This window comes from Ceratotherium simum, chromosome 22 (assembly GCF_057802395.1).
Source record: "Ceratotherium simum simum isolate JZ-2026a chromosome 22, ASM5780239v1, whole genome shotgun sequence".
Lineage (NCBI taxonomy): Eukaryota > Metazoa > Chordata > Mammalia > Perissodactyla > Rhinocerotidae > Ceratotherium > Ceratotherium simum.
The window spans coordinates 21,068,826-21,096,666 of record NC_141921.1 but is presented as its reverse complement, the minus strand read 5'-3'; the positions used below and the strand labels follow the sequence as shown (position 1 = coordinate 21,096,666).

At 49.2% G+C, this 27,841-nt stretch overlaps 4 protein-coding genes across 7 annotated transcripts in view; 2 read left to right on the top strand and 2 right to left on the bottom strand.

Moving 5' to 3' along the window:
• The first annotated feature begins 179 nt into the window (after window positions 1-179).
• MANEAL (mannosidase endo-alpha like) lies at window positions 180-6,513 on the top strand. The gene is made up of 4 exons (XM_087446255.1): window positions 180-789; window positions 1,979-2,088; window positions 3,007-3,083; window positions 4,173-6,513. The coding sequence occupies exons 1-4, from the start codon at window positions 240-242 to the stop codon at window positions 4,807-4,809; spliced, it is 1,374 nt and encodes a 457-aa protein (XP_087302381.1). The 5' UTR covers window positions 180-239; the 3' UTR covers window positions 4,810-6,513.
• On the bottom strand, window positions 6,499-10,715 carry YRDC (yrdC N6-threonylcarbamoyltransferase domain containing). 2 transcript variants are annotated; one of them, XM_004425975.3, is made up of 5 exons: window positions 10,309-10,715; window positions 9,621-9,735; window positions 9,379-9,498; window positions 7,767-7,909; window positions 7,292-7,454 (listed from the first exon to the last, which is right to left on the bottom strand). In XM_004425975.3, exons 1-5 carry the CDS (start codon window positions 10,698-10,700, stop codon window positions 7,382-7,384), a joined length of 843 nt encoding a protein of 280 aa, XP_004426032.1. In that variant the 5' UTR covers window positions 10,701-10,715; the 3' UTR covers window positions 7,292-7,381. The 2 variants fall into 2 exon arrangements, with proteins under 2 accessions (XP_087302382.1, XP_004426032.1); XM_087446256.1 differs by lacking the exon at window positions 7,767-7,909 and having other exon boundaries at window positions 6,499-7,454.
• Window positions 10,594-11,975, top strand: C22H1orf122 (chromosome 22 C1orf122 homolog). Of its 2 annotated transcripts, none has more exons than XM_014784167.2 (3): window positions 10,594-10,826; window positions 11,053-11,254; window positions 11,500-11,975. In XM_014784167.2, exons 2-3 carry the CDS (start codon window positions 11,207-11,209, stop codon window positions 11,593-11,595), a joined length of 144 nt encoding a protein of 47 aa, XP_014639653.1. In that variant the 5' UTR covers window positions 10,594-10,826; window positions 11,053-11,206; the 3' UTR covers window positions 11,596-11,975. The 2 variants fall into 2 exon arrangements, with proteins under 2 accessions (XP_014639653.1, XP_004426034.1); XM_004425977.2 differs by lacking the exon at window positions 10,594-10,826 and adding an exon at window positions 10,894-10,960.
• Window positions 11,976-12,099: 124 nt separating this feature from the next.
• MTF1 (metal regulatory transcription factor 1) overlaps window positions 12,100-27,841 on the bottom strand; it is a 42,392-nt gene continuing 26,650 nt past the window's right edge. The window contains exons 8-11 of one of the 2 annotated variants that reach the window (XM_004425978.3): window positions 23,999-24,101; window positions 22,685-23,280; window positions 19,557-19,620; window positions 12,100-17,825 (exon numbers count right to left, since the gene is read on the bottom strand). In XM_004425978.3, the coding sequence (XP_004426035.1) occupies window positions 17,395-17,825; window positions 19,557-19,620; window positions 22,685-23,280; window positions 23,999-24,101 (1,194 nt within the window). In that variant the 3' untranslated portion in view covers window positions 12,100-17,394. The remainder of the gene's footprint in view (window positions 17,826-19,556; window positions 19,621-22,684; window positions 23,281-23,998; window positions 24,102-27,841) is intronic. The other variant, XM_014784168.2, reaches the window with a different exon arrangement.

The following is a 27,841-nucleotide window of genomic DNA, read 5'->3' as shown; positions in this document are numbered from 1 at the left end:
CTCGGCCACTCCCCCCTCGGCTCGCGACCACTTGGTCTGCGCCGCCTGCATTCTCTGTGTGCCGGGCCCGCCCGCACTGCGGGGGAGAGGCGGGGAGCCGCCCACGCCGCGCTCGGCGCCGGCGTCACCGTCTCCCTGGGACGCGCGCGGGCTGCGCGGCGCGCGGGAGCCGGGCGGGCGGCCATGGCGCGGCTCGCCGGGAGGTAGCCCGGCCGGACGCGAGGAGCGCGGGGGCCGCCATGGCCCGGCGGCGGCGCCGCGCCTGCATCGCGCTGTTCCTGGTGCTGCTCTTCGCCTTCGGCACCCTCATGGGCCTGCGCACGCTCAAGGTTCCGGACGGACTCCCGGCGCTGGGCCCGGGCCTGGAGCTAGCGCCCTTTGAGCGACGCCCGGAGGGGGCCCCCGCGCCCGCAGCCCGGGCCCCGGCCGCCCCCGCCGCGCCGCCGCCCCCGCCGCCGCCGCCCCGCACTGCGGGCCCGGGCAGCCCCCCGGGCCCGGCCCCCGCGGAGGCCGAGCCCGCCCCCGGGCAGAGTCTGCGCGTCTACTCGGACCTGCACGCCTTCTACTACTCGTGGTACGGGAGCCCGCGGCGCGAGGGCCACTACATTCACTGGGACCACGTCATGGTGCCGCACTGGGACCCCAAGATCTCGGCCAGCTACCCCCGCGGCCGCCATAGCCCCCCCGACGACTTGGGCTCCAGCTTCTACCCGGAGCTAGGGCCCTACAGCTCCCGGGACCCCGACGTGCTGCGGGAGCACATGACCCAGCTCAAGGAAGCCGCCATCGGTGAGTTCCCCCCACCCCCCGGCGGCCCTGTCTCCCAGCCTCGCCCTTCTTCGTTCCCACCCGAACTCCCGCTGGTCCTGTCACTGGAGCTTTGGTCCCACTCACCCTTCGGCCTGGCTTCTTACCCCTTCCCTTCTACTCTCATTCTGCGCCCACCACTAGGCACCGCCCCCACTTTCTAGTATTCAGACTCCCGCACCTCTGCCTTCTGACTCCTCACAATTCCAGGGCCCTTTCATAGGGCGGAGCTGCTGGGAGGCCCAGTGGAAGGCGTTTGTGCCAGAGCTGTCCCAGCTAGGGACAGCGAGGAGAGGGAGGCAGTCTTCATGTCTGTTGGGCTTCTAGGTTTGGGTAAGTGAGGCCTGGGTATCCTGGCCCCGCAGGACGCTGACATTCAGAGAAGTAGCGCCTGGGGTGGCCTCTGCTTTCACACCAGGTACAGAGTAGAGCGGCAGCTCTTTTTGCTTTTGCTGGCTGCAGAAAGGAAAGTTTGCCCACGTTGCATGACAGACCCTGCTTTGTTTGCAGTAGGGGGTCCAGGAGCTTTTCTTCAAGTACTCTGCTTGAAAAGAGGTCCCTGGGAGCCTCCTTTGTAGGCAGGCTGGGGTGGGGAGGCTTACTTGTTTCAGATTTTGTCACTGAATTCTGCTGGATTTTACAGTACATTTCAGTTTATCTGGAAATGGCTAGTGAGTGGGGGAAAAATGGAATGCCAGAGACAATGGTGGGAAGTATTCACAGATAAATAACACAGAGGCGATCCCTCAGGATTTACAGTGTAGAGGGCAGACAGTGGAGACAAATGTCATTTCCCACGGAAAGCATAAGATGATCTCTGCTCAGGGTTCTCCTCCCTGCCGGACCTCAGAGGTGCTCCTCTCCTCCAGAGATAGGACTGTGGCTTCCAGGTGGGTGTGGCATTGTCCACCCATTTCGCTTTGTTCTACTACTTGCTAATGGAAGCAGAGCCTGCCTCCTACCCGGGCTTCTCTCAGGCTCCTTCCCAGTGCTGCTGCGCTTCAGCACCGCGGGCGTGGACAGCTCCGGGGCGCGAGGCTCTGGGATCTGATCTGCAGGAAGCGAACCTGGCGGGAGCAAACCATTTCGCAGGTGGGGATAGTTTGTGAGGAAACAAATCTCTGTTGTGGGGGTACTGTGTCTCTGAAGTAGCCTCTGTGTTGTGTCTCAGGCGTCCTGGTCCTGTCCTGGTACCCACCTGGCATGGCTGATGATAATGGGGAACCCTCAGATGACCTGGTGCCAGCCATTCTGGACACCGCCCATCAGTACAACATCCAGGTGAGTCTCCAAGAAGAGGTGAGGTGCTCTCTGGCCCATTCTGGAGACTTCCCCTCCTCTGCCCGCAGGGATAGTGCCTCTACCAAAGTTCTTGGCGTTAGCCCAGGTACGGCAAGTGTGGTGTTGGGGATGGGGTTCTAATAAATAGTGCCTATGTCACTTTTATTTTCTTGAATTCTGAAAGAAATATTGGGAAAACTAATATAGGAGAAATGGGAGACTAAATAAATATCACGATGATAGAGGTTAGGTTGGAGACCCTGACCCTGGGTAGAAGGCCGGCAAGGGCAGAATGGGCCCACAAACTGAACTGCAGCCTCAGCTCCCTAGTGGGAGGCAGTGCTGGGCCTCCAGGAGTAGAGCACAACGTGTGTTCTGGGCAGGCAGGCTCACTTTCAGGAGGAAAGATGGAGCTGAACTAAGCATGTCCAGTTATTTCCCCAAATGTACCAATCAAATAAGTCATTCCCCTCTCTTGTGGCAAAGGAAGAAAAATGACAGAGAGGAGCCCTGCTCCTGTTCCTGAGCCATCACGTTTCACAGATCAGAGCACATTTTCCCATCGCCACAGCTTCAGTATACTTTTCCCCATGGTTTCAGGCAGCTAGTGCCAGTACACTGGAGCTGACACATAAGCTGAAACCTATTAGCCATCCTGCAACAGCCCATCAGAACGATTCCCAGATGCCCTGCTGTGGGAGTTGGGCAAACTCCTTGCCCCTCTTTTTTTGGCCCTGAGGGCAGTGGCTGCTTTTATCACTATTGTGCCCACCATTGCCAAGCCCTCTCCTGAACTCAGCCTCTCTTCCAGGCTATCATTGGAGCATGAGCCTTATAGGTTGTGGCCCCTGTGGCCCCTGTGATCCAGGCCCCTGTGACAGATCCTCACCTGACCAGTATCTCCTCTGTTTGTGGCAGGTGGCCTTCCACATCCAGCCCTACAAGGGCCGGGATGACATCACTCTGCATGACAACATCAAGTACATCATTGACACGTAAGGCTGCTCTGGGGCCTGGATTTTGGTGGGGGTCAAAATGGGGGTAGAAGGTTTAGAGGGGCACGTGAAGAGACACAAGGGCTGAATGCCTGTGTCCCAAGCAGTTATTTTATAGTAAGGGAGTACTGGGTTTGGAGTCGGCAGCCTGGGTTTGATTCTGGTTCTGCAGCCTCCAATCTGTGATCAGAGGCAAGCCTCTTAACCTTTGGGTCTTATGAGTTACATGAGTTAATATATTTGAAAGTGGCTTGTAAAGTGCTTGCACGTATCATTCATTCATTCAAAAAAATATTTAGTGAGTGCTTTCAGGTGTCCAGGCACTGTCCTAAGCCCTAGTTGCACGGTAATGGGTAGGACTAGCAAAGTTTACATTCTAGTGTGTGTTGGGGGTGCAGTGGAGCAGACAGTAGTTACAAAAAATCAAATAGTGATCTATACTATGAAAAAGTAATAATAAAGAATTGAGTGTTGTGTTAGAGTGTGCCCAAGAAACTACATTAGAATGGGTGGGCAAGTGAGCTTCTCTGAGGAGATGACATGTGAGCTAACACCTGAATGAAGAGTCCGCTCTGCGAAGAGCTGGGGCTGTAAGATCCAAAGGCCATATGATGGGACAAGCTTCACAGCAAAATAGAAAGGCCAGTGCAGCCGGAGTAGGAGACAGGTAGGGTGACAGCAGGAATGGAGGCAGGCAGGGCCAGATCAAGTAGGTGGGGCCTTGCAGGTCTTGGTAAGGAGTGATCAGATCTGATTTACACTTTAAAAAGACAATGGATTATAGGGAGGCAGGACTAGGAGCCTGGAGACCAGTTACGTGCCTCTTGCTGCAGTCCAGATGAAAGATCGCGGTGGCTTGGCCTAGGGCAGAAAAGTGAGGCTTGAATAAAGGAACAACAAGGCTGGGGAGGGGAGGGAGAGAACTAGGTTCTTGCTTAGAGGCACAATGAATCCAACTGCAGGGACTGGCTGGATCCAAAATTGTGCTTGGGCATCAGGAAAGATCTCATCCATGGCTGGTCTTACAGCTGTGCTGGCCTCTCCCATCTTAGGCTGCCAGCTCAGGCTCTTCTTCCTCCCGCTCCTCAGGTATGGCTCCCATGGTGCATTTTACCGCTATAAGAACAGCATGGGCAAGAGCCTCCCACTCTTTTATATCTACGACTCATACCTGACATCCCCTGAGGCCTGGGCCCACCTCCTGACACCAAACGGGCCCCACTCAATCCGCAACACCCCCTATGATGGGGTCTTCATCGCACTGTTGGTGGAGGAGGGCCACACCCACGACATCCTGGCTGCCGGATTCGATGGCATGTACACCTACTTTGCCTCCAATGGTTTCTCCTTTGGCTCCTCCCATCAGAACTGGAAAGCTGTGAAGAACTTTTGTGATGCCAACAACCTCATGTTCATCCCCAGCGTGGGGCCTGGCTATATTGACACCAGCATCCGGCCCTGGAACAACCACAATACGAGGAACAGGGTCAATGGCAAGTACTATGAGACGGCCCTGCAGGCAGCCCTGACGGTGAGGCCCGAGATCGTCTCCATCACCTCTTTCAATGAGTGGCATGAGGGCACCCAGATTGAGAAGGCCATCCCCAAGAAGACACCAACTCGTCTGTATTTGGACTACCTGCCTCATCAGCCCAGCCTGTACCTGGAGCTGACTCGCCGCTGGGCGGAGCACTTCATCAAAGAGAAGGAGCAGTGGCTGATGTGAGGGGCCTGCAAACAGGGACACGAGGTGCTGATGTCCCAGCCTCACTGGAAGATGTCACCACATGGGGCTCAGCTGAGGTTGAGGCACTCGCTCGTCTCCAAGTCAGCAGCTGGGTGCTTCTGGGTGGGCCATCAAGCCTAGGCCCGTGTAGAACAGGGCCTGCTCCTCAGGCAAGTGGTGCTGGGGTACTCTGCAAGTGACAGGAAACTAGGCGGTGTTCCAGAGAGGGAACCATAGAGGCTGGCAGGTGACTGGACCTAGCCCAGGGCAGCTCCACATCCTCAGTCAGAACACTTGAAAACGATCCCTTTTAGCTTTGAATTCGGCAGGTGGTGTGTAGTGGAGTCGCTGAGTCACTGCTCTCAGAAGGGTGTCAGGGTTCTGGGCTAGCATGCACCCTCTCCCTTCTGTCAGCCTGTGTCATCTCTTTAGGCCTCCTTCCCACATCATCTGTCTTCTCCACATTAGGGAACCATATTTGAGACTTTCTAAAAGGGAAATTCTCTTCCCAGTAGATTCCTGAACCCAATTATCATGAAGTAATCCTGAGCATTCACACAGTTACTCAACACACACTAACTGAGCACTACTCTGTGCTGGGTGCTGGAGGAACACTTGACCAGGACTGGTTCCTGTCTTCCTGACGCTTACAGGATCCAGCTTTCCTTATTTGGTGTGGCCTTGTAGCTAGGGCCTGAGCACAGCTATGTTTTTCCTTTGTGCAGTTTTTCCCAGTGCTGGAAACTCAGTTCTTTTTCCTCTAAGAAAATACCTCTGTGCTGCAGAGCCTACCTTTTCCCCGATTGAACATTTAGCTCCAGGGAGAGGACCAGGACATCCCCCTCCCTGTTGCCACCTGAACTGAATGAGGCCCACTCACTAGAGCCATTTTCAGTGCTACTGTGACTTGTGTTAATTAGGACGTGGTATTCTGAAGTAAGCATTCCTTTTGCTTAGTTCACCAGTTCTTACCCGTCAGTCAGATTCTGTGACAAACTGACAATGTGGGATGGGCTGGCTACTGTGTTTGTTAGCACAATGAAGAGTGAGTTTGCTTAAGAAATTAGTAGTTTAAACAAGATTTCTAGAGGGAATAGTTAACAAACCAGTGCTTATTTACAAATAAACTAATATGCTAATTGCAGGGACCTTCAAAGCAGGCCCTGGGACACCTTCATGGCAAGATGCTTAGGATCTACTTGAAAACACCTGCAGTGGAAACCACCATATTGTGAAGTTTATGGGCTCAAGACTGAATCCCAATTCTGAGAACTGGGGTGCAGGGAGGGAGTGGGGGAAGCAAGCCCCACTTGTTACCACAGGGCCCCAGCGCATTATGTAACCGATATGAAACCCCACTGATGGATGGGGCAGGCCTCGTGGCCTGGCTTGTGACTTAGTTGGGGAAACCTAGGCAGGCAGAGACAGGTGAAAAGGGTTGGATGGTGACCTGCAGTAATTTACAGAAGGGAGCAACAATGAGGCTTCATTTAACATATATACAATTTGAAAAACATTACGAGTATGGCAAGGCCAGGGGCAGGGGCAGCAATTCTCACACGTTGCTGATGGCAAATGCAACTTGGTTCAGTTCTTTTGAAGGCTAATCTGTATCAAAAGCCATAAAATGTTCATACACTTTGGCCCAGTAATCCTACCCTAAAGAAAGAATTCAAAAGAAGAAAAATAAACCATTTACAAAGATGTTTAATAGCAGCATTATTTTCTATTAAAGAAAAACAAAGTTCAAATGCCCAACAATAATTATGTTTAACACTTGGTATACATATGAACAAAGATAAAGGCTGCTGAGAAGACACTATATTTAAATAATGGTGTTATAGGTATAATTCACTATAATTTATTTTATGAATAAATAAGAAAAAAGTCTCTGGCTGAAACAGGTAGTAGAGATCTGTTTTCCAATATTCTTTAATTTGGACCCCCTACCCCCACCCCTTGCCAACTGAGCTGACTTCCCACCATTAGACCACAATGACGCCTCTCTCTGCCAGGCGATTACGGCACACCACACCGCCAACCCCCTGGGTTCAGAGGAAATAGTGTTTGGCCTGTGGCTCAACAATCTTTATCCTCACCTGGTTCCAGCTTCAGGAGCACAAACTCACGCCTTTGGTCACTTGAGACTTTTAAACAGCACCAGCTGGTGCTCTGGCTGATTTGGACCTTAAATGCCACCACCCACCAGAGAGGAAGCTCTCATTACATTCCAAATCTGTTATTTAAATTACTTTCCCAAAATTAAAAAAAAGAGAAAGAGAAGAAACTTATCAGAACAAGGCCATCCTAGGAATGTTCTTAAAAGTCTCTATTCAGCTTTTGGCTGATGGGTGAAATTACAGATAATAAATATAACCTCCCCCACCAGGTGTGAGGCTAAACCAGCAGCTCCTGGGACCTGGTCTACAGTGTTCAGAAAGACACTGCCTTAAAGGGTCGGACTAGTGACGGTGCAGCCCCAGTGGCCTCTGCAAATGAGGCCTTGCCAGCCACCAGCAGACAGACACACAGTGTCCAGCACCAGTCCTTAGGCCCTCCCCCCTCCCAAGTTTCACAAGCAGGATCCACGTGAAGGGAGCAACCCGTACTTCTGTTGGAGGATGGCCGTAGTACTTTCCAGGGCACTGAGGAGGAAATGGAGGACAGTTAGAGTTTGACTTCTCAAAGGCTTGAGCCCACCCAAGTCTGGTGACCAGAGACCTCTAAACTCTTGGTTTTACTATGCTCTGTTCATCAAACCCTTGATGAATCCTTTTGAATCCTGAAAAAGCCAGCAAATATCAGCAAACTCAGTCCCACTCCATCTACCACTTCTCCAAACCTGCCCAGCCGCCTCAGGGCAAGATAGGAGTGACCACCTTTATTTTGTCAAGGCTTTCTTTGCATCTCCCAACCTCCCTCAAATTCTATCCCCAGGCCACAGGAAAGGGACTCACCAGCCTGGACGAATGATGCCAAACTTTCCAGGCACAGACAAGTCAACCACAGTTGAGCCTAGGCGATACTCAGGGCTCCGGCCATCCCCTATTGGTCCCCCATCAATGACCAGGGACAACTGAGGCCAGAGGTCCTGGAACTCCTGAGAAGAGGGAGAGGAAGAGCATGGACTCTACTTCTGGCAGCTGCAATGTCACACTGCATCACTACATGCAGGATTTCTAAGTAAGACAAAGGCCACATGGTTCTAAAACAGGACGCATCTTCCTCTAAGCAGGGGAAGGAACCTCATTTGTTAAGGTCAGCTGTGCCAAGGACACTGCATTCGCTCCTAAGACACTGCATCCTATGAGGTTTGCAGCCACCCCAGGTTAGCACCCCAAGTAACATCTATCTTAGAGCTTAAAGACAATCTTCCTGTGCCAAGAAGAAATTCCCCACACTGCTTGTTGGGGAGGAATAAGTACAATGACTGGAGTCCCAGGTGGGAGTCAAAAGATGTGGGATCTACCCGGGACTTCCCACCAAATCTTTGTGTGACAGCATGCAAGTTACTTTAGCCAGGGCTGTAAAATAGGGGGCTGGACGAGATGGCCACCAAAGGTCCTTCCAGCTCTAGCACTGTGATCCTGGATGTCAGAGGAACTCTGATCAGGGTAGGGAGAGCAAGAGGCTGGCCTCAGCAAGTGCATGCCACCAGCACTCAATCCTTGGGCTATGGGAAGGATACTCCCTCCAGAACTGTGGATTGAACTGTGAACTGAGCTAGAGGGTCACTCCCGCCCCCATGAGGACAATGCAGTGGCAGTTAGGCCTGGGAATCTGGGATGGCGGGTCGTAAATACCAGTTATGGTGTTGGACAGGGCAACTGCTTGCTGAAAAGTACAAAGAAACCTCCCTCCCCCACCCTAGCATCCCCTTGCCCACGGCCTCAGGTGTAGCCACCAGGACCGAGAAAACCCCGCAGTCTGAGAATAAGAAGGGGTGCTGAGCTCTCACTTCCCAGGGCCCTGAACCCACTCTCTAGGTCTGGGCATGGAAAACTCCATCACTTTACTATGAACTATTTAAGTTCAGTAAGAAAAAAATGTGTGGTAAGTTAAATTCCTTTGTGTCCTCGTTCGTTCTAAGCTATGCAGCCAAGACAGGATTAGGACGATTGTTTCTTTGACCTGGCTTGTGGCAGAGGTAAGAGAACAGGGTCAGGAGTCCCTGGAACAACTGAATGAACTTTTTGGAGCCTTAATTTTCTGTACAGCACTGTTATAAAGACTTATCGCCTAACTGTATTCTCCAACAACTGCTACCCCCCCAAAAAGGGAAAAAATGATTGTATTTATCACAATGTTTCTTATTATTAAAAAGTTAATAAGAAGAAAACATCAATTTTCCCCCTCGCCTCTCAAACTTTGTAATGAAACCTTTCTGAGATTCTTTAATTTGGATTCTTTCCACCCCACCTCTCCCAACCCCCTGACAATGAGGCAGAACTTCCCATCATTAGACCGAAAGGGTGACTCTCCTGCTAGGCAATTCCAGCACACCATCAACCCCACAGGTTCAGAGGAAACTGTTTGGCCTGGTGACACTTCTGGGGGGAGGACTCTCACCTCGACATTCAGAGAACTGGCCTGGGAGCTGAGGTTGGCGCTGGTGAGAGCAAGTGGTCCCCCGAACACCTGGGCCAGGTCCTGCATGAAGGCGTGGTCAGGAATCCGGATGCCTACAAGCTATGAGGCAAGGAGAAAGGGGCACCATCAGAAAGGCTGGGAGGGGTGGGGGTTGGGTGTGGCCTGGATCCTACTGAAAGTCAAATGGCAGGAGTCTGGGTACACGAGAAAATCTGACTCACAGGAGTGAAGGGGTTCAGGTCTTTGTTGAGCTCCTCCGAGCGTTCCATCACCAGGGTGACTGGGCCTGGTAACAGGTCTTTCAGGAGCCCCTCGGGTACTCTCACATGGCAGTACCTGGAAACAAAGAGGTACAAACCCATCCACGAATGAAGGGCCACTGCTGGTCCTATTCCAGACCTTAGGTAAACACAGAAAAGGGGTTCCTAAGGCCTACAGTGGGATCCGTCCTTCCTCCCACATCATCTCCCTAAAGAGCTTGAGCAGAAGGTATGGCTCCAAAGGAACACGCCAGGTTTGGAGCCCACTTGCTCCTGGTCTTCGAGGCTACAACAGCTGCACCGCTTTCATGCTCCGTGTCATATTTTCTTCAAGGAACCCCCCATTAAATTAAGCTACAGAGTTTATTGGTTTCCTTTTTTTTTTTTTTCTTTTTACCGCGGGAGCCCCCCCGTTATCACAAAAGCGCCAAAAGAATAGGGACCCTGCCTGACTCGTTCATCGCTGCGCCCCTGCCATCTCGTTCAGGGCTGGCAGACGCTAAGCGCTCAATACACGTTTCCAGTTCCGGATTCCCGGGTGAGCATGGAGAAGCCCCTCCCGCGCTCTGCGCCTCAGTCTCCCAAGCCTGTCACCGGAAGCCCCTCCCGCGGTGCCGCCCCCAGCGGGGCCGGGTCGGGGCGGCCTCACCTGTAGACGTCGGCCACGCGGCCCAGGCATACGGCCAGCGGCTTGGCCTCGCAGCGGCCCTTGAGGCGGTACACGGCGCCCAGCGCCGCCGAGCAGCTCGCCGAGCAGGCCAGGCCATACAGCGTGTCGGTGGGGACAGCCACCACGGCGCCGGCGCGCAGTTCGGCCACGGCGGCCCGCAGCGCCTCGGTCCAGGCGGCGCGCTCCGGACTTGCGGCCCGCACGGCCCCGCTCCCCGGGAGCCGCAACAGCCGGGCTCCCGGCGCGGCCGGAGGGGGGCTCGGCGGGCGGAGGAGGCGGCCGCTCCGGGCGGAGCCCGCCGGCCCCTCGCTCAATCCCACGCTGGCAGCCACCGCAGCCCTCAGCCCCCTGCACGGGCGCGCCGGAGACATCCGCCCAGTCCCGCTTCCGGGAGGAAGTGACGTAAACAGTCAGCTTCCGGTCCGGGAGGCTTGGCCCCACCTCCGCGCCGGGCAACTTAAAGGGACCGCGACCCCCAGGAGGATTGAAGGAGACCGGTGGGGACGGGGCGGGGCGCAGCTTTGCAGAGCCTTAGCGCAGCGCTGGGGAGGGGGGGCGGCCGAAAAGGGGGAGGTGGTCGGGCCGCGCAGGCGGAGATGGAATGGGGCCCGGGCTCAGACTGGTCACGGGGGTGAGAGGGGGCCCGTCGGGGCGCGGGGAAGGGGCTGGGACCCCGCGCAAGCGCCGGCCCTGACCGTCTGCCTCTCGCTCTCTCCCGGACAGGGAGGCTGCCGGCGTGGACCGTGGGAAGGCGGGGCTGGGGCTCGGCGGGAGGCCACCCCCGCAGCCGCCCCGGGATGAGCGCGCCCAGCAGCTGCTGGACGCGGTGGAGCAGCGGCAGCGGCAGCTCCTGGACACCATCGCCGCCTGCGAGGAGATGCTGCGGCAGCTGGGCCGCCGGCGCCCGGAGCCGGCTGGTATCGGGGTCAGTGGCCACCCCGGGCTGGGCCTGGGAGGTGGGGACTGCCCACTGGCTGGACTTGCTAAGCCCTAGCTTTCCCTGGAGGGTGGAAGAGTGTCCCCACCGCTTTACCTCTCCCCCCTTTTCATCTGGGCGAGAGGCTTTGAAAAAGTTAGGTGCTATCCAAATGCCAAGTGGCCATATCCTTGCTGGGCCTAATCTAAGGCCTTTCCTGCCAGCCTCACTTTTTTCCTTTCTGTTCTAACCAGAATGTCTCAGCCAAACCTGGAGCGCCCCCTCAGCCAGCTGTCTCCGCCAGAGGTGGCTTCTCAAAGGATGCTGGTGATGGAGCTGCGGAGCCCTGACCATCCCCGAGCCGGGCGCCTGACTTCTCTCCCTCCCCGGGGCTGGTGGCTGGACTCTGAACAACTCCCTTCAGTAAAGGGGCCAGTCTTCACTGGCAGTGGCTGGCTCTTGGCTCTCAGCCTGGGGTGGCAGCTCTGCTAGCAGCTGGGTTCACTCCCACTTCATCCTGGCTGAAAGCAGTGCTGAGTTTTGAAATGTAGCCAATGAATACCCAGTCTGATGACCCGGATTTGGGCAGACCAGCAGTGCTCGCCAGAGTGGTCTGGCCTGTTTTGGGGGATCCAGGTGGTGTTACATGTCCATTTCATGCTTTGGGGGCTCCCAGCCCCACAAAACACTTTTAGCAGAGCCTTGATTAAAAGGAAACCTGCAGACTCTCCTGGTGACCGACCTTTCCTTTCTGTGCCCTAAGACTCTGATGGCTGGCGAGGGGGGAAATAGTTGAAAAACCATCAACCATGGGCAGGGTTGGGAAGAAATGCCACAGACACTACCAGATTTAAATAAGCATTTAATTAGGATTTCATTAGTATTTAATATTGCTTTTTCAATTCCAAAAAGTTAAATTTTCACTTCTTAGCAGATATTTTAAAGTACAATATTAAGTTTATACAAAATGAGCAATTAAGCAAACACCATTATTTCACATTCTTCAAAAATACAAATTCATATTTACTCTTTTTTGGGTTTGGAGGTTTCTTCCTTTGGAAGTACTGAACCTGTAACGTTTTCACATCGCTCAGTGGAAGTCCGTTGTTCCCATGTTTCAATCTTAAATAAATTGGATAGGCTTTTACATAATCCAAATAGAACTATTTGGGATTTAAAAAACTGACCAAGACCTCCAGCCAATGATAGTGTGTGAACAAAGAAGGCTCTCGTGGGTCTTGCCTTTCCTGGCCAGAAGATCTGAGCCAGAGATTCAGCAAAAACCTGTTTCCAGCCACCTTCCCCAAACAGGTACTAAGAAGAGTTCACAGGGAAAGGGAACAGCCACCTTGAACTCCAACCCTCACCCCACGTTCTCCGAAACACAACAAAAGATGTAGACTGTTGAGTCAAACAGTGCCCCCGGGAGGCCTGAGGACCCGGGAGAAGAGCAAGAGAGGCCTCTGACTTGGCACCACTAAGAGGATAACAAGGATATTGCAAAAAACACCCCTGGGTTTTGGTGAAAAAAGGTTTTATGAAAAGTTTTCCCATAACAAAGAGTAGAAACTGCATTGAGCTGAGAAAGTGACACTACATTATCACCCAATTTTTGGCCCAGCAGGCACACCACCAAAAGGGCAGTGTGTGGGTTTAAACTTTGCTTCCAGTAAAAAAGCTTGTACTATGTACACATTGACATAAAGATCCAGTTTAATTTGCATTTTTCAGTGCAGACTGAGAAGCCCTCTCTTGAACAGGAGTAACAGTGAGAAATGCCAGCTTCCCCGAAGGGCATGAGAAGAAACCCGGGACCCTTTCCCTCTCCCCCAAAAGTACTCAAGAAGAAACAGGCTGGACTACCAATCAGAAATATGCATAATTCGGTTTTGTTGGCCCCCCCATCCCCCAGTATTAAAGAATGGACAATTTCCAATCTATGTCACAGCAGAACCATTTGCATATTGGATCTATGGAAATCTTTCTGCTTTGGCTGAAGTATACTTTAAAAGTTCTCTTCTATTGTAGCCTGAGAATTGAAGATAAAATGGGGTGGGGGGAACAAGAGAGGAGTGAAGGGGAAGGAAGAAAGTTGATAAATCAGATTATTAACAGCTTTGTTCACTGGATTTAATGAAGCCTAGAGGCCTTTTTGCTTAAAGAGCCAAGGGGCTGGAATGGGGAGCAGTGTGGAAATGGCCCGTGTTGCCGCCCCCCACTACCAAGACCACCTCCCCAAACATATTTCTGATTGGTGGAAAAGTGTCAACTCTTTAGCAATATTGTTGCAGTTCCACAAATCAATGGTTTCAGTGACTCTGGAGAAGTCTTTAAGATTAAGGACAATGGACGTGATTACAAATATAAAAGTCTAGAAGGTGCCAGGTTTCTCCCTAGGAACAACCTGTTCCTTCCTTCAGGTATCACTTCGTAACGGTGAAGAGGGGAAAGATGGCAAGGGACTAAGAAGTGATGACAAAGGGCCTCAACAGTCAGCAGAAGAAAACAGGACCCGCAGAGTTCTTCAGAGAGCCTGAGGGGCGCCCTCGGGCACACAGGGAAGGCTTGCATAGATTGAGCAGTTGCTGAGAATGCATAATAGTGTTTCCCTATAGACAGCCTCACAGTACAGGGCTGATGAGCAGAAAAATGCGGCCAGACCTGGGCCACATGGGACAACGACTGTCAAGCTACACATATTGCACCAAGGTAAGTGCTTTTCTTTTCACACTGCAATTTAACTTTTTATTCTGAGCAAAAAATAAAACTTTGTGGAAAGTATATATGTATATATATACACAAAAGAAATTGCAGCAATTGGGTTAAAGATAAAATAACCTAAAGTGCTTTTTTACTTTATTATTTCTTTAATATACCAATATGAGGTTCTGCAAACTTGTCCCTCTGGACACATTCAGCATTATACAAAGTCTCTCAGGAAAACCCATCCTACCCTCCATTATCATTATCCCCGTCAGTCCACTGCCTTGACCCTGAAGGTAAAACTCTCCAATCTATTGACTCTCCAGAGGTGGTGAAGAAAAGTCCCTTGCTTCTACCCAGAGAGGTCTTCACACCTTAAGGCCCCTCCTGGGCTTTGTACCATGATCTCCTTCTAAAGGCGGGGAGGGGTGGAATTCAATAAATGACACCAACTCTTGTCACCAAACTAGTGATGCCCCCATGAAGTTGGCCAGACCCTGTCAGGAAAGGCAGGACCACTTTCCCTCAACGCCCCACCCACCTGCCTGGGAAGGGCCAAATTCACTAAGGCAGTTTGGCAGTGCCAGCCAAGGTTTCCTACCAGCTCCAAGCCCATGAACTCCAAATCCTGGTGCTGACCTGCACCCTGTAAAGGGGCAGCATAACTGGAGATGCTAGTGGGAGCTGGAAGTATAAATCTACAGGGTGAAAATGGTTAAGGTTACCATGGGAAGAAAAAAGGCTTGATGGCACCCGCTAGAAGTCTGCAGACCTTCCCTAACCTCACCCCAGGTTCATTCCTGGGTTTGGGAAACCATGCTCTCCATGAAGGCTCTTTCTGGCTCCAGTTAAGCCAGCGGCCCTCTCTTCTCCAAGGTCCTTGGTACTAGAGGCCAGACTTATAGAAGGAGATGGGGAGGGAAAGAGCACTGAAGGAGGAAGGTAAGGAAAGACTGCCGACCCTGTGGAACAGACCTGCTCTTCACAACTACTCACGAGCATTTTAAGCACATTCCTGATTTTTCAAAAGCTGATTGGATCCGACAGTCCCCCTTGTAATCTTGAGCCACCCTCAAAAGGTAGATACTTCAACTAGAAAAATCTGTCAGCCTGACACTCTTTTAAGATGCTTCATCACTCCCAATCTTTGGAGAGCGGAAAAGCCCCTAACCTGGGTGAGCCCAACACAAGCACAGCCCTGGCTAACCAGAAAGAAGCAATATTTAAACCACGGCCTTCCAATGGTCTTCCCTGGGCTCCTGTTTCCCACCTCAGCACCCAGGAACCGAATCCCAGGTGCACCTAGGATGGGTATGTGGGGAGGCCATTCCTGCCCTCACATGTATGCTAGCTTCTGGATCCCATCACACTGCTCTCTCTCAGAAGTTGGAGAGAAGACAGCAACGGTCCTACCTCAAAGCTCCCCATGGGTGCAGGCCCAGAGACAGCCAAGGACCACCCACGCTCAGCTGCTCATTTTCCAGGAAGACTAATCCACTGTGGTAACAGAAGATTCCTCGTGCCTTATCAACCTCTGCTGAGGTCAATGGTCACCAGAAGCCATCAGCCTTTTGGGGAAGGGAGTACAGAAGGTCAAAAAGAAATCAACTCTCCTGACTAGACTCCTGGAATGAGGAACCACCAGCTGCCTGTGGTTAAGCCCATTTCTCCACATGGCAGGAACATTTACCACCACCGCCCTCCTGTCCAAGTGTGTCCCAACATCCTGTCAAAGGCAGGGCCACGTGCTCCCAGGCAAACGATCTGCTCTGGGTACTGTCTTGGCTGGCCCTGAGGAATGGCTCAGAGAACTCGAGTGTGATAAACGCAGATCTCTTTACATTACGGAGTGGAAAAGGAAGGGAAGATTATGGCTGTTCTCTGCCTGACTGACATGGTTGACTCAGAAGAACAGCCTTGCTTGTGGAAGCTTGCTCCTCAAGGCCGGCAAGGGACTCTCGGGAGGCAGAGGCTAGTCTAGGCCCGGCCCATGCCTCTCTCTGAGCTCAGTGAGTTTGCTGAGCACTCATGACTACATTAATAGAGCCAGTTGAGAGAAACTTTCCATTTTAGTGTGGACTGGAGTTTATGTTTTATTTTAAGAGGCAATGACTTGGAGCCAAAGGCAGACAGATGGATATAATTCTATACACAAATCAAAAAGAAAATTTTTTTCCCCTATAACACAACTTAATGAAACATTCCAAATGAGATAACTTATTGCAACATTTCAGGCTTTTTGGTCGAAAGGGAATTTTTTGTTTTGTTTTACCCTGAGTAGAAGATCATCGTTTTGTGTTGTTTTTTTGTTTTTGTTTAGAAATCATATGACTAAGCTGAGCAAGTCACATCCTTCTTTGCACTGTACTAGGCTGTATGCAAAATCCAGAGAGGTGAGAGGCAGAGATGGGAGGGGGCAATCAAAAGCCTGCTGAACCTGGAACCAGCACACTTGGCCTGCCAATTACATGCACCTTAAAAAAAACTCCCTTAAAGCCGCACCTTCTCCTGAGAAGCAAAATGCAGCTCTCCTGCTCTGAGAAGGAAAATACCATTAAAGGAAGGCAGACCACCGACCAGCAGCTGGCCATAAGCCACATGTCCACTCTAGGACAAAACAGGGATGTTTCCCAAGAAAAATTCACCGCGATCTGCAAGCCCCAGCAACCAACTGAGAGAGAGAACCAGGAAGGCAAAGACTCTGATGATGCCGCTAGAGCCGGCTCTGCACACCTGCCATCCATAGACAGCAGTCAACAACTTGCCTCGGGCCCCTGCAGAACCCGAGCGTCCCCACAGGCTCGGGCCTGGCTTTCAGCTGCCCCTGTGTGCTGAAGCTGGCTGCAGGACGACCCCCGCCATAGCCCCCCTGAGCTCCACAACACCAAGCGCAAACAACAAAGCCATCTTACCCAATCCCTGTCTGGCTCACAGGGGTCTGACCTGCCTCTGCCACTTCCCTCTCTGATGGAGCGAGGGTCTGGCCTTCCAAGCAAGCTTCAGCCTCACACTCAAAAGACACACAGGGAGGAGCAACGCCCAACACACTGAACTCTACTGCCCAAACCACAAAGACCCCAGTGCAAGTGATGGGCAGCATCTGATTGATGGAAACCACACCCTTTCATTGAGAATTTTTATGCATACGAGTAACCTTAATTTCCAAGTTCACATGACAATAAGCAAAAGTGACATACAGTGCAGCCAAACAGTTCATTTATAACTTAGCTTTTTTTTTGTTTTGTTGTTTTTGTTTTTTTTTCCCCAAAGATCAGTTCCTTAAAATGGATGCTCCTGGGATATGAATAAAGAAAATACGTCTGAAAAATGAGGATTTCAAACAGTAGATTTCTTCATCCTTCCAACTGCTGACCCTATGCTGGTAGCATCGCACCTCACGCTTCCTGCGTGGCCTCTCTCTGCGGAGGTGAGCACACGCAGGCCTTTCACTTGGAGAAGCTGCCGGTCAGGCCCGTCTCCTCCTCCCCCTGCAGTAGTGCTTCAATGGGAATCAGATGGGACGGGGTGTCCAGGCTCTGGAGGGACAGAAACTCGGACATATCCATGGCACTTAACGTTTCTGTCTGAGGGTCTGAAGGAGTCTCTGCTGGTCTGCTTTGCTCACAGGAAGAAGGTATGGTGGAGGATGACGACAGAGGGACAGGCGGTGGGGAAAACGTCTGTGGCGGTAGCTTCGGGCCAGGCCCATCAGGAGGCTGGGGGCTTGGCTCTGGAGGGAGTGGGGAAGAACAGCCCTTTCTCCTGCTGGCCGCCCGCTCCTTGGCAGAGTCCCGGCACGCACACTGACACTGACATGCCTCCTCTTGTTTGATGATGATCACAGGAACACTGAGGCCAATCTGCTGTACCGAGCTCCCTGCGAGAGAGGCAAGAGAGACCGCTCTTCAAGTAGCCAGCCACAGGGCAGGGGCAGGAGGGGCGGGGGTTATGGACTAGGAGAGAGCTGAGTGCCATGGAGGAACGGTGGGAAGGGGTGGATGCCATGCTCTGGGCTTTGTTCTGCTTTAAAGTGGACCACGTTCCTCCTCAGGAGGCCTCTGACACTCCCCATCCCCTCCAAGACAAAGTCCCTCTTCCTTACAAAGCCACACACGCCGTCTAGATGCACCCTATATTTCCAGCCTTCTCCCGGGCACCCTCCATGCCAGCCACGGAGGACACCTCCCTTTTCCTGACACGTTCTTCACACCTCTGGGCCTGTGGGCTCTTCCTTCTGCCTAAACTCCTCAGACACCGGCTGTTCCTCTGGAGAGCTTACTCTTATCTCTCAAGACCTAGCTCCTGCCTCTCCTCTCCTGATGCCTCCAGGGAGTGTTTCCAGCAGGCTTATACCGAGAGCTGGGCTGAGGGCAGCTGGCACGTGAGCCTCCGGGCGCATGCACAGCTACTGTATTCCTTCCACACCTCTCTCCACGCTGTACAGGACGTGTTTAGTTCTGCCTGCCCAAGAGACTCTGAGCCCCTTTAGGACATCCCGCTCATCGTTATAGCCCGTCTCTGACACACAGTAGGTGTGGGTAAATCTCCTTTAACAAGCCAGCCTCGTGTGCACACACATTCTCTCTCTTTTGTTGTGTGTAGGAGTGTTGTGTATATGAAAACTCTGAATTCAGACAGGCTTTGTGTGTCTCAAAAATAGCTAGAGACCAAGGGGCAGGAGAACAGAGAAGGAGTCATGAGGCCTGAGGACTAGGGCTTTGGCTCTGCCACAAACTCACTTATGACTTTGGAGAGTCATTTAATCTTTCACAGCCCCAGTTTCTTAATCTATAAAATAAAGAGTTTGAAAAAAAGGATCTTTTAGCTCTATAAGAGTCTCTGGCCCAGATGCTATTTCTTCAATACTGTAATTAGAAAAGAGTCCGGTGAATTAACAGTTGCCCTCTTTAGCATTAACTGTGATTCGAACTTTTTTCTGGCTACATTTAAAAGCTATATCTGAAAGGGAAAGAACCATTACAGTAGTCTCTCCTGATCTGCAGTTTCGCTTTCGCGGTCTGCAAAGAGATGACCCTCCTTCCTCCTTCTGACGTGTCGTCACACTACATCCCAATGTCTACGTCATTCACCTCCCTGCCCCTCAACACATAGGCATTTGATCATCTCACATCATCACAAGAAGGAGGATGAGTACAATAAGATATTTTGAGAGAGACCACATTCACGTAACTTTTATTACCATATATTGTTATAATTGTTCTATTTTATTATTAGTTATTGTTGTTAATCTCTTACTGTGCCTAATATATAAATTAAACTTTATCATAGGTAATGTATGTGTAGGAAAACACATAGTATATATAGGGTTCAGTACTATCTGCAGTTTCAGACATCCACTGAGGGTCTTGGAACGTATTCCCCATGGCTAGGAGGGGACTACTGTAGTAGTTAAAGAATGTTAAATGTGGTCTTTATGCTATAAGTACACTAACTTCCCATAGTAGTAAGAATATGAAATACTCTAATAAATAAACAATACGATGTGACAAATTTAAAGTTTCAAAAACTGGGGCAAAGCAACAATTAACTGTGCCTCAAGGGGCCCAGAGAGTTGACTTGCTTCTAAAGCTAACGTAGAATTACATACCTGTGCTACTGGCTACTGGTACTGCAGTGGTAAAAAACACCTTCTCAACTTTAGATGATTGCTGCTGGGAAAAAACAGAAAAACATCACATTTATGGCCACAGTAACATGGCGGATCTCCCAGGACCGGAAGCCTCCCCAGTTATAATGGTCATCCAAGAGGACAGAAAACCCTCAGTGTTCAGGGATTTTTGCACTGAGTGATGTTTTGTTTGTGCTGACATGAGGTCTCCACACTGTTTGACATTCAGTGCTGACAACGTAGCCAGCTTTGTCCCCTACTACTTGGCTGTCTCCCAGCTGCCTAATGCAGGAGCTTTTGTGTGCCCAAAGGCTCCTACAAGGTTGCTTTTCTCAAGCTGATGGTCTTCTCGGAGGGAGCCCCAGGGCTGGCTTCCCCTCTAAGCTCTCCACCCCCTACCACCTCCCTATACTTCTGTGAGGCTGCAAAGTTCTTTTTTCCCCTCAAGGATTAAGCTGCATGCTAAGGACAGGCTAGGACTTCCTCTCACAGGCAGAACAGCCCTGTGAAGGCCCTGGGCAGTGTGCTATAAGCTGCACCAGGTAGTTGTTCAAGTGGGGGCCGTGAACTCAGCACACCTGGACTTGAGTCCAAGCTCTGCTGCATATTAGTTGTAGACGTCAGGAAACATGCTTTGACCTTGCAAAGTCTCAGCTTCCTCATCTGTAAAAATAGGGACGATAAGCAAAGAACCTTCAAAGGACCCCAGAGAGGGTGAAATGAGATGACGCACGCAGAGCCCTGGGCGCACAGTGAGCACTCAGCAAACATGAGCTATTAGTATTATGACTAAGTAGGACTGTAAAGTCATGCCCAGAAATCAGCCCTATCATTTTAGTGTACTTCCTATTAAACTGGCTACAAGCCTTCTGCTTTCTTCAAGTCTTATCTTAAAAGGGCTTTGTCTTTTATCCTTTTAAGGGAAAAAAAAAAGTCCCTCTAAGATGAGTCTAGGAGGAACTTGTGAAAGCTTCTGGCTAAGTTATAGGAGATGAGGCTATAAAATGAGGGAGAAATGAGACCCATATTTACATAAATGAAAATGAATTGCATGGAAAAGGAATGATACTTGTTCCACGCAGCTCCCCAGGGCAGATCCAGAAAAAAACGACAACTACATGGAGGCAGATTGGGTCACAACACTGGCAAGCCCTCTCCAGTGACTCTGGCCATCTGCAAATGGAACGAGGCTGCCTCCAGAGACGGTCGGCGCCCCATGTATGGAATGTGAGTGCTCTAACTATTTAGCTCACTATTTAGCCCAAAACCACCTTTCCAGTTTGTGTGATAGCGTCCTATATCCACCCAGACACTCCTAGTTAGTCCTTCCTCTTCTCCATCTAATTCTGACGCATACCTCGAGTCTCACCTGACCTGTATGGCCACCCAATAAGCACTTACTCTCTGAACCCCTCATCTGGCAGCACAATGTAATAGTCAAAAGCAGAGGCTCTGGGGTCGGTCTGCCACTTATAAGCTGTGTGACCCTGGGCTACTCACAACTTCTCTGAGCCTCCACTCTCCAGTGGTAAAATCATACCTACCTCCTAGAACTGCTGTGATTAAAAAGTAATGCATTAAAAAGTACTCAGCACAGTGGATGACATCTAGAGATACAGACACATAGAAACAGTAAAAAGATCAGTGGTTGCTAGGGAAGAGGGGGCAGGGAGAAGGGATGTATAAGTGAAGTATATGGGATTTTTAGGGTGGTGAAACTATTGTGAATACTGTAATGGTAGACACTTGACTTCATGCATTTGTCAAACCCATAGAACCATACCACACAAAGAGTGGACTCTAATGTCAACTATGGACTTTAGTTAATAATAATGTACCAAACTTGATTCATCAATGGTAACAAATGTACCACACTGATGCAAGATGTTAATATTAGGGGAAACAGGGTGGGGGGCGGAGCACGGGCAGAGAGTATAGGGAAATTCTCTATGCTATCTGTTCAATAAAATCTAAAAATAATGGGGCTGGCCCCGTGGCTTAGTGGTTAAGTGCGCATGCTCTGCTACTGGCAGCCCAGGGGTCGGATCCCAGGCGTGCACCGATGCACCGCTTCTCCAGCCATGCTGAGGCCGCGCCGCACATACAGCAACTAGAAGGATGTGCAACTATGACATACAACTATCTACGGGGGCTTTGGGGAAAAAAAAGGAGGAGGATTGGCAATAGATGTTAGCTCAGAGCCGGTCTTCCTCAGCAAAAAGAGGAAGATCAGCACGGATGTTAGCTCAGGGCTGATCTTCCTCATACACAAAAAAATAAATAAATAAAATAAAAAAAATAATGTACATAAGGTAATGAGTGGCACATGTTAGATCCTCAGTTGTAAAAAGTGCTTAGTTAGCACAGTAAACCCTTACACAGAGTAAGGGCTCACTAAATCGTAGCTATTATTATTTTTTTACTACTGGTATTATTATTTGGCACCTTACCTACTGGATATATTAACGTTCTTTTAGGCCTTTTAGCCTCTTTAGCTAGAAAGTAAGTTTTCGTGAAAAAGAGATCCCGGTTCTCATTCTTCTGTATCCCCAAGAGTATCCCACGTGGTATCTGGTGAATGCCAGGCCCTCAAAATATATTTAATTGAATGACCAAGTCATTTCCTTAGTCATCCAGACCAAATGCTTTTGTAGAAAATGGCTCTACGGTGGGCTCTGGGAGCACAGACTATTTCTCTGCCTTGGCCACTGCTGTCTGGCTCCATCTGAGGGGTCACGTCAGTCCCTCATGTCGTCTGACTCTGCCTTGGAGAACAGCCGCTTTCCTGAAACGTTCCTGGGCCTCTGGAGTCTGTCGGTGGCTCTCCTGTCCTCGACGATGGGGTTACACTGCAGGTGGAACATCTGTTCAAGCGCCCACTGCTGGGTAAACTCGAAGGTTGTTTCTCTACCTCCCTATTGTAGGTATCGACCACAGCATTCCCTGGGTTGAGACCACTCGATTATGGGGAAAATGACTCAGACATAGAATTACATGTTTCAGGGTGGATATGATAGCCATTTTCCTTTTTGAAGTAAAAGCCTCTGAACATGTCACCTATGTAAATACACTTGCCCCTGCTGGATCCGTTTCTACGTAATACTTACAATTTGTTCTTGGTTTTGCGGTGAACTGGTGGCACCATTTAATAGCCATTGTAAGTTCTGTTCTCCCATGACTAGGCTGGACTGCAGGATAGCCGTGTTGGGAGTCGGGGTGATGGTTATAGTGGGATTATTCGTCAGGACAGAGTTGGCACCCAGGGGCAGAGTCTGGACCATGGCTGGCAGGGGCTCAGTAGTACTCTGTGGTTGGGGTGGTGCTGCCACGGCTGATGCCACTGCTGCTGCTGATGCAGAAGCCCCAGCAACAACAGAAAGTCCTGGTACGATGGGTTGAGGTGCCTGAGGGTGCGGAAGAAACTCTTGATGATTAGAAGCAAACTGTGTGCTGTGGAGAACAGGCACTTCTGGAGGTTGTAAGAGAGCAGGGGGGTTGCCAAATGCAGCTTGCTGGGAACCAGTTCCTAAGGAGGGAGCAGGCGGAGGAGCAGACGGTGCTGAGGCTGGTAGTAGAGGCTGGGGTGGCTCGGAGATGCCAGGCTGCAGTACAAGTGGAAGAGATAAAGATGCTGAATTTCCTGTGGATGGTGGAACATCACTGACTGACTCAGCATCACCATTAAAACTTTCAATCAAGGCAGCTGGTAAGAAAAAGAAATAGAAATATATATACATGTCCCAAGCCTTATATGAGCCACAAAAACACAGTCATTACGGGCTAAACCAAAGACAGCTGAAGTCTGTTAGAGCCAATTCCTTCACTGCCAGAAGGCTGGTTTTCTGCTTTTCATTCAATGACCCCTCTGGGCAAAGTCCCAGGCTTCACGATCAACCTCAGTTTCTACACGTGAAGAGCTAGTACAGGTCTGACCATAGAAAAATGTGTCTTAAGGCTTTTCTGGAAAAGAGACTGGACATCCTTTTTTGGCATGACCAGTGAACACACTGACTACTGTGAAGCTTTAGGGACAGATTTTCATTCAAACACAGTATGATCTATGCTTCTGATGCTCAGTCTGTGGATCCTACCCACTCACGGACAGGGTATCACTTCAGAAGAAGAGAGAGCTCACAACTCCTCTCATTTTTTAAAGCCAACAAGGGCTTTTGGAAAAGGAGACCCTCTTCCTTTGAGGGTCTAGGGAAAGTAGACCCTTAAGTAGACCCTTTTTGAGGGAAGTGGGGGAAAATACGGCCTTGAACTGAAAGGCCCATACTTTTCTGACTCCTCCCTGAATGTACACTTCACTCAAAGGAATGGAAATAACATTTCGCCGTGCCTGTCATTCAGCCTGTCAACAAGTGTGAATTCCCTTCCCCACTGCTGAGAGCTGAGCAGGAAGAGTCCATATAACAAACCTGTCTGTTGAGGATCTTCCTGAATGGCCGTATCATCTGAATTCTGGAACATTGATTCAAAGATGCTTGCTGGTGAAATTGTGCTGAGATCCTGGCCCTGTGTCTGAAGGACAGAGACAAAGATGTGAGACTCGCCACCCTGAGGCAGTTCTTCACCATGAGAGAACACGGTCAGAGCAGCAGAACTAGAATGATCTTTTGATATGCTTCTTATTTCTAACTTCTTTTCCAAGGTGACATACATTTCCCTAAACCTCAGACACTGAAGATTTGGGCCCTCAAATACTATAAAACAGGAGCCGGCAAACGGTGACTTGCAGGCTGAATGTCTGTTTTTGTGACTAAAGCTTTCCTGGGACAGAGGCATGCTCATTCACTTACTGTCTAGGCTGCCTCCGCGGCTACAACGGCAGAGTTGAGGAGTTGTGACAGAGACCATGTGGTCCACAGAGCCAAAAATATTTACTATCTGGCCCCTTCCAAAACAGTTTGCCAATCCCTACTCTAAATACCAAATCTTACATAAAAATGGGATTGTATAATATCCATTACCGGCAATTTGTATTTCTCATGTAATAATAATACATTGTGAATATCTTTCAAGGTCATTACATAACACCTATGATATTTTAATACACATGGTAACGAATCAAATAATATAAAGAAACTTATAATGATGGATAATAGTGATCACCTTATATTCACTCTTGTTTGTCACTGCAAATTTCTTTGTAACTTAAAATTAAGAAATGGTCAGAGGCATTTAAAAAAAGATAAAATGTGAAACCAAAAACAAAATTCATAATGCCCTGAGGGTCTGACTCCTGATGGGCACCAAATAAAACGACCCCTTCCTGGCTTCCCTTCAGTTGGGGGCGGAGGAATAGCGGTTCTCTTCTCTGCAGGCCACCTCCAGTCCACCTCCAGCCCTGCATTTTGTAGGGCAAGAGTGACGAGTGACTAGCCGCCTCCAGGAGTCCAGGCCAGTAACAGAAATAAGGGAAGCAAGGGAGGTGGGAACAGGGAGACTGGCGAACCAGAGAGCATGTGCCCCAGTCCTCTAAACGGCTTCAGTGGAGGCTGCCATGTGGCTATGCAAGCTAGGGGTTACCAGAGCTCAAGAACCATCCAAAAGTTGGATTTTTATGTGAAATCTTCTGATTCATAATTAAAATCAAGTTACTGATCTCGCTGTTTGCAGATGACATCATCTTATATATAGAAAACCCTAAAGAATCCATCAGAAAACTATTACAAATAATCAACAACTACAGCCAACTGGCAGGGTACAAAATCAACTTACAGAAATCAGTTGCATTTCTATATACCAACAACGAACTAACAGAAAGAGGACTCAAGAAGACAATCCCATTTACAATTGCAACAAAAAGAATAAAATATCTAGGAGTAAATTTAACCAAGGAAGTGAAAGACCTATACAATGAAAACTATAAGACATTACTGAGCAAAATCAATGATGACATAAAGAAATGGAAAAACATTCCATGCACTTGGATTGGAAGAATAAACATAGTTAAAATGTCCATACTACCTAAAGCACTCTACAGATTCAATGCAATCCCAATCAGAATCCCATGGACATTCTTCACAGAAATAGAACAAAGAATACTAACATTCACATGGGGCAACAAAAGACCCCGTATAGCTAAAGCAATCCTGAAAAAGAAGAACAAAGCTGGAGGCATCGCAATCCCTGACTTCAAAACATACTACAAAGCGATAGTAATTAAAACAGCATGGTACTGGTACAAAAACAGACACACAGATCAATGGAACAGAATTGAAAGTCCAGAAATAACACCTCATATCTATGGGCAGCTAATCTTCGATAAAGGAGCTAAGGACATACAGTGGAGAAAGGAAAGTCTCTTCAATAAATGGTGCTAGGAAAACTGGATAGCTACATGCAAAAGAATGAAAGTAGACCACCTTCTTTCGCCATACACAAAAATTAACTCAAAATGGATCAAAGACCTGAAGGTGAGACCTGAAACTATAAAACTCATAGAAGAAAATATAGGCAACACACTATTTGACGTTGGTCATAAAGGAATCTTTTCGGATGACATGCCTACCCAGACTAGGGAAACTAAAGAAAAAATAAACAAGTGGGACTTTATCAGATTAAAGAGCTTCTACAAGACAAACAAAACCAGAATCAAGATGAACAGACAACCCACCAGCTTGGAGAGAATATTTGCAAAACATACATCTGACAAGGGGTTGATCTCCATAATATATAAAGAACTCGCACAACTGAACAACAAGAAAACAAACAACCCCATCAAAAAATGGGCAGAGGAAATGAACAGACACTTCTCCAAAGAAGATATACAGGTGGCCAATAGGCACATGAAAAGATGTTCAACATCATTAATCATCAGGGAAATGCAAATCAAAACAACACTAAGATATCACCTCACGCCTGTTAGAATGGCTATAATCACCAAGACAAAAAACAACAAATGTTGGAGAGGATGTGGAGAAACAGGAACCCTCATACACAGCTGGTGGGAATGCAAACTGGTGCAGCCTCTATGGAAAACGGTATGGAGATTCCTCAAAGAATTAAAAATAGAGATGCCCTACGATCCAGCCATCCCACTACTGGGAATCTATCCAACGAACCTGAAATCAACAATCCAAAGAAGCTTATGCACCCCTATGTTCATTGCAGCATTATTCACCATAGCCAAGAAGTGGAAGCAACCTAAGTGTCCCTCGACTGACGACTGGATCAAGAAAATGTGTTTTATATATACCATGGAATACTACTCAGCCATAAAAAAAGACAAAATTGTCCCATTTGCAACAACATGGATGGGCCTGGAGGGCATTATGTTAAGTGAAGTAAGCCAGAAAGAGAAAGACAAACACTGTATGATCTCACTCATATGTGGAATATAAACCAACACATGGACAGAGAAAACTGTATTGTGGTTACCAGGGGCAATGGGGGTAGGGGGTGGGCACGAGGGGTGAAGGGAGACATATATATGGTGATGGACAAACAAAAATGTACAACCCCAAATTTCACAATGTTAAAAACTATTAAAACATCAATTAAAAAAAAAGGCAATAAAGGTAGACATTTTGGAATGAATGAATGAATGAATGAATAAATAAATAAATAAATAAAATCAAGTTACTGAAAACAATTGAAAAGCACTGTATAGACCAAACAAAACCTAACTTCAGGCTAGATTTTGCCCCAGTGCTAACTTGCATTTAAAGACTACTTTGCAATAATTCTGCTTCTGGGAGGGAGAAGGAACACTCTGGGGGTGGGGAAGCGGCAAAAGTGTGGTGAGTGGAACTGTCCACTAACTTAGAGGGGCTCAGAGATGAAACTGCCCATACGAGCCAAGAGGGGCCAATTATTCTAGCATGATTCCATCAACTGGAAGAATGCGAGGCGAGTTGAGTGAATCTCTGCCAGGATGAGAGAAGCTGAAGGCAGCAATCTATGCGAGGCTTCCAGTCCTGAGGGAGTTAACAATCACGGGCCAAGACAGTAGCCTTCAAACTTTTCAATGTGACACAAAGTAAGAAATACATTTTACATTATATATATGTGTACATATATACTTCATATTACATATATATGTATAACTGAAACAAAAGTCTACGAAACAGAACTTATATCTATATACTATGTGCAATGTCTTCTGACACTTTCTACTCTGTTGATGTTCTTAAAATGCTGATTATAAACCACCATTTGATAACTCAAGAAAGAGGTGCAACTCAGTATGGAAAAAAGCAGGCTAACAACCACCACTAAGCTATAAGCTTTGCAACTTCCTCGTGGTTGTTTTTCTG

Coding starts and splice junctions, on each gene's coding strand:
- C22H1orf122 (XM_004425977.2), top strand. CDS start 10,926: ATGGAATGGGGCCCGGGCTCAGACTGGTCACGGGG. Junction 10,961..11,052: donor GGCTCAGACTGGTCACGGGG/GTGAGAGGGGGC, acceptor TCTCCCGGACAG/GGAGGCTGCCGGCGTGGACC. Junction 11,255..11,499: donor CGGAGCCGGCTGGTATCGGG/GTCAGTGGCCAC, acceptor TGTTCTAACCAG/AATGTCTCAGCCAAACCTGG.
- YRDC (XM_004425975.3), bottom strand. CDS start 10,700: ATGTCTCCGGCGCGCCCGTGCAGGGGGCTGAGGGCTGCGGTGGCTGCC. Junction 9,736..10,308: donor CGCGTGGCCGACGTCTACAG/GTGAGGCCGCCC, acceptor CTTTGTTTCCAG/GTACTGCCATGTGAGAGTAC. Junction 9,499..9,620: donor ACCTGAACCCCTTCACTCCT/GTGAGTCAGATT, acceptor CTTGCCTCATAG/CTTGTAGGCATCCGGATTCC.
- MANEAL (XM_087446255.1), top strand. CDS start 240: ATGGCCCGGCGGCGGCGCCGCGCCTGCATCGCGCTGTTCCTGGTGCTG. Junction 2,089..3,006: donor CCCATCAGTACAACATCCAG/GTGAGTCTCCAA, acceptor TGTTTGTGGCAG/GTGGCCTTCCACATCCAGCC. Junction 3,084..4,172: donor ATCAAGTACATCATTGACAC/GTAAGGCTGCTC, acceptor CCCGCTCCTCAG/GTATGGCTCCCATGGTGCAT.